The 3,355-nt window shown below is 38.5% G+C and overlaps 1 protein-coding gene across 1 annotated transcript in view; it reads right to left on the bottom strand.

Annotated features, from left to right (window-relative positions):
* Nucleotides 1–391: 391 nt before the first annotated feature.
* The window catches only part of LOC102481974 (thrombospondin type-1 domain-containing protein 4-like), a gene marked incomplete at its 3' end in the record, with an annotated part of 8,080 nt that continues 5,116 nt past the window's right edge, over nt 392–3,355 (bottom strand). The window contains exons 2-3 of the mRNA XM_006167970.3: nt 3,138–3,317; nt 392–536 (exon numbers count right to left, since the gene is read on the bottom strand). Coding sequence (XP_006168032.1) covers nt 392–536; nt 3,138–3,317 — 325 coding nt within the window. The remainder of the gene's footprint in view (nt 537–3,137; nt 3,318–3,355) is intronic.

Genomic DNA, 3,355 nt, shown 5'->3' on the forward strand with positions numbered 1-3,355 from the left:
GTTGTGTCCCTCAGATAACTAGAATCTCCATCACTGTTTGTTCAACTTCTTGATTTCTTCTCCTTCCTCCTTTCTCTATCAACCCACTGCTGAGGTCACACTGCCTCCTCTCATGGCCCAGGCTACCTAGGTTTGCTGAAATTTTACTATTTGATTTTAAGGAAGATAGAACCCAACCTTTGAATATATTACCATTTTAATCAATTCAAATTGAAGTTTTCTTTTGTTCATGCTACGACTAGTCCTCTTCATTATGAAACTTACAAATAGCAAACCCCATATCTGCATAAGGTCACAGATAAAACTACAGGTACTTGGCATTGTCACACCACTGAATCTGACAGATCTTAAGAAAGATCAATCTTTTGCCAAGATCAGAATCCCTACTTACCAACTTCAGGGACACAGTCCTGAGGGTTACAAGATTCTCTCTCTTCTGGTTTCAACTGAGGGTCACAGAGATTACTTAGGGTCATGTCATCTGACAGACACCGCACTTCCCGGACCCGGAAGCCACCCTGACAGCTCTTTGAGCACTGCATGAGAACAAAAGAGAAAAGTCAGATTTCTCAGCAATCCAAAGGCTGAGCACACTGAAGAGGGAAGATATTGGAAAATTTCAACATTCCCCCAAAAAGCTAGAGCATTCAAACAAACACCCAAGTACCTATCAACCAGCTTCAACGATGAGCAACTCATGGTCGGTTCTGTTCCATCTATATGCCCACCCATTTCTACTGTGTGCATTACCCCTATATCACATCATATCACTTGAAGCAAATCCCTATATCATATCATTTCTTCCATAATATTTCAGTTTGCAGCTCTAAAAGTCAAGGACTCTTAAAAAGTTATTGCAATACCATTATTATACTTAGAAATTAATTATACTTTCTTTTTGTGCTATAGGGCACATGTGTTTACCAGAGAGAGACAGAGACAGAGACAGGTAAAGTGAGAAATCACCCCTCAGTGGATATCTGTGCCATAATATCTTCTCCTTCAGTCTCCTCTTGGATTTTGGGCACACATGCACATGTGTCTGGCAGGATTTGGGGGCTACCATGTTTAGGACTCAAGCCACATTGTTGGCCATGTGGGATGCAACTGCTTTGACCTCAATGCCACCTGCTGGCCCAGTAATAGTTCCTTATTATCTTCAAATATATACTTGTATTCCCACTTCTACTTATGTTATAGTTCAAGAAAGAGAGGATAATTCTTGATTCTTTCCTATTATTTACCAATTTGCAGAATGATGAATTGTTCCCTAACATTCTGTAATAACAACTTATTAGGTTTTCAAAACTCTTATAAATGTATTATGAATGGATGGGTTTAAACTTATATAATGTGTTTTATTCAATTATCATTATTTACTGGTGGTCAAACTGTCCCCTTAATGGTACACATAACACAATGGGACACAGAACCCTTTCCCAGAACACAGTACAACCAAAAATAGTATTATTATGAACAGTACGAATATTTCCTGCATTATTTTTGTCCTTAGGGATGGAGAGTCAATTTGTGTCTTTTGTTTATTTGCTTTTTTCAACACCTTTATTCAAAGAGTTGGGATTTATTTTTCTGTATTTAAAATATTTTTATTACATATAAATTATACTTCAATGAGTTTGCCTTTTCTTTTTTTTTTTTGGAGAGGTTTTTGCTACAGGGCGTGTACGCTCGCCAGACAGACAGAGAGAAACAGAGAGACAGAAAGCGAGAAATCACCCCCCAGGGGGGATGGCCACGCCGCAATCCCTTCTCCTCCATTCTCCTCATGGGATCTTGGGCATGCATGCACACGTGCCTGGCATAAGTTTAAGCCAGTGAGTCCGGGACTCGAACCGCAGTCAGTTACATGGGAGTCCAGCAACATAGCCATTATGCTAACTGCTGGCCCCAATGAGTTTCCCTTTTTTTAAGCTATATAACATCAGCTAGGTGCTACTTTACTTTTTTTTTCATTTCATTTTCTTTTATACATTCAATCACATTATTATTTGGCTTACAAAATGGATATTTCAACAGGTGAACATTTCTCCCTAGTACAGTTGATAAAACTACAAAATATCTTCAACAGATAATATCACATTTCTTTGTGAAATTAATGCTTTGCCTCCCTGTTTTTCTTCTAAATGGCCTTCCTCAGAACCTCCTCTTTCACACACACTACATCTGGTATTTACATTCATATACTGTGTTTCTATATCCTTTAGTCAATTAGTTTCAGTCACGGAGTGCGGACACTCAGTATATATTAAGTGGGGACATACATTGCCTCTTTTAAAGTCATTTGCAATAGTGCAGAAGCCACCAACTGAATACATATTTAAGTTAATGTGTTTCATTGTGTTTTCAATTTCTAGAAGTTTCAGGTTTTCATTTAATTTTATAATTATCCAAAATATTTACTTAGCTACAAACTAATTTGTAAAGCAAAATGTGTTTAAAGAAATCTATCTTCTATCACTGTCTTTGCTGTTCTTGTAACCATTCACTCCATATTTATTTCAGTTGATTGTCCAGCACTCATTGACGTGGTTTCTGTCTCTATAGCTTTTCCTTTTAGAGAACTTTGTATTAGTGGAATCATATAATATGTAACAGATTTTGGAATCTGGCTTCTTCTACTCAGCAAAATATATGTGACGTTCATCTATACCATAGATATTAGCAGTTCATTTGAGATTTTGCTGAGTTTTTTGTGCCATTGTTTGGATGTATCACAGTTTGCTTATTCACCTATTCATGGACATCTGGGTTATTTCCAGCCAACAGTTTTTAGAATCTGTCTCCATTGCTTTGGACTGCTTAAGGTGTGTCTGGGATCAAACAAAATCCCCCTGGTTATTCTTATGACACTGTGATTTGAGATTCACTGTTTGGTTGGTTGGTTAGTTGGTTTGGTTTGTTTTTTGCTTATGCAATTTAGAAACTGAGATCATCCACATCTTAAACTTCTGTTATCCAGGAATGTCAAGTCAGAAGACCTAGGAGTGAGTGGCTGAAGTAGATGGCTGAAGAGAATCCATTTGAGGCCCAAGCCCTATGCTGCCATGAGGTGTCTGTGGAACGGCAGCAGAGGAATGATACACTAAGCAGTCTCTATTGAAAACTTCATGACTTACCACACTCCACTCTGTGTTAAACCATTTGGCTCCACAAGGCTTGAGGTGGCAGGACTGCTGGTTAGGGGGTCTCTCTAGGAAGGAACACTCATAGGGATCCAGTACTTCAAAGGTGTCTGTGTTCTTCCTGACACAAATCACTTCCCTCTGTTGTGTCCCACTTCCACACTCAATGGAACACTGGAGAAAGAAGCATAGAAAGATAGGTGTCACATGAT

This window comes from Tupaia chinensis, unplaced genomic scaffold (assembly GCF_000334495.1).
Source record: "Tupaia chinensis unplaced genomic scaffold, TupChi_1.0 Scaffold145376_1, whole genome shotgun sequence".
Lineage (NCBI taxonomy): Eukaryota > Metazoa > Chordata > Mammalia > Scandentia > Tupaiidae > Tupaia > Tupaia belangeri.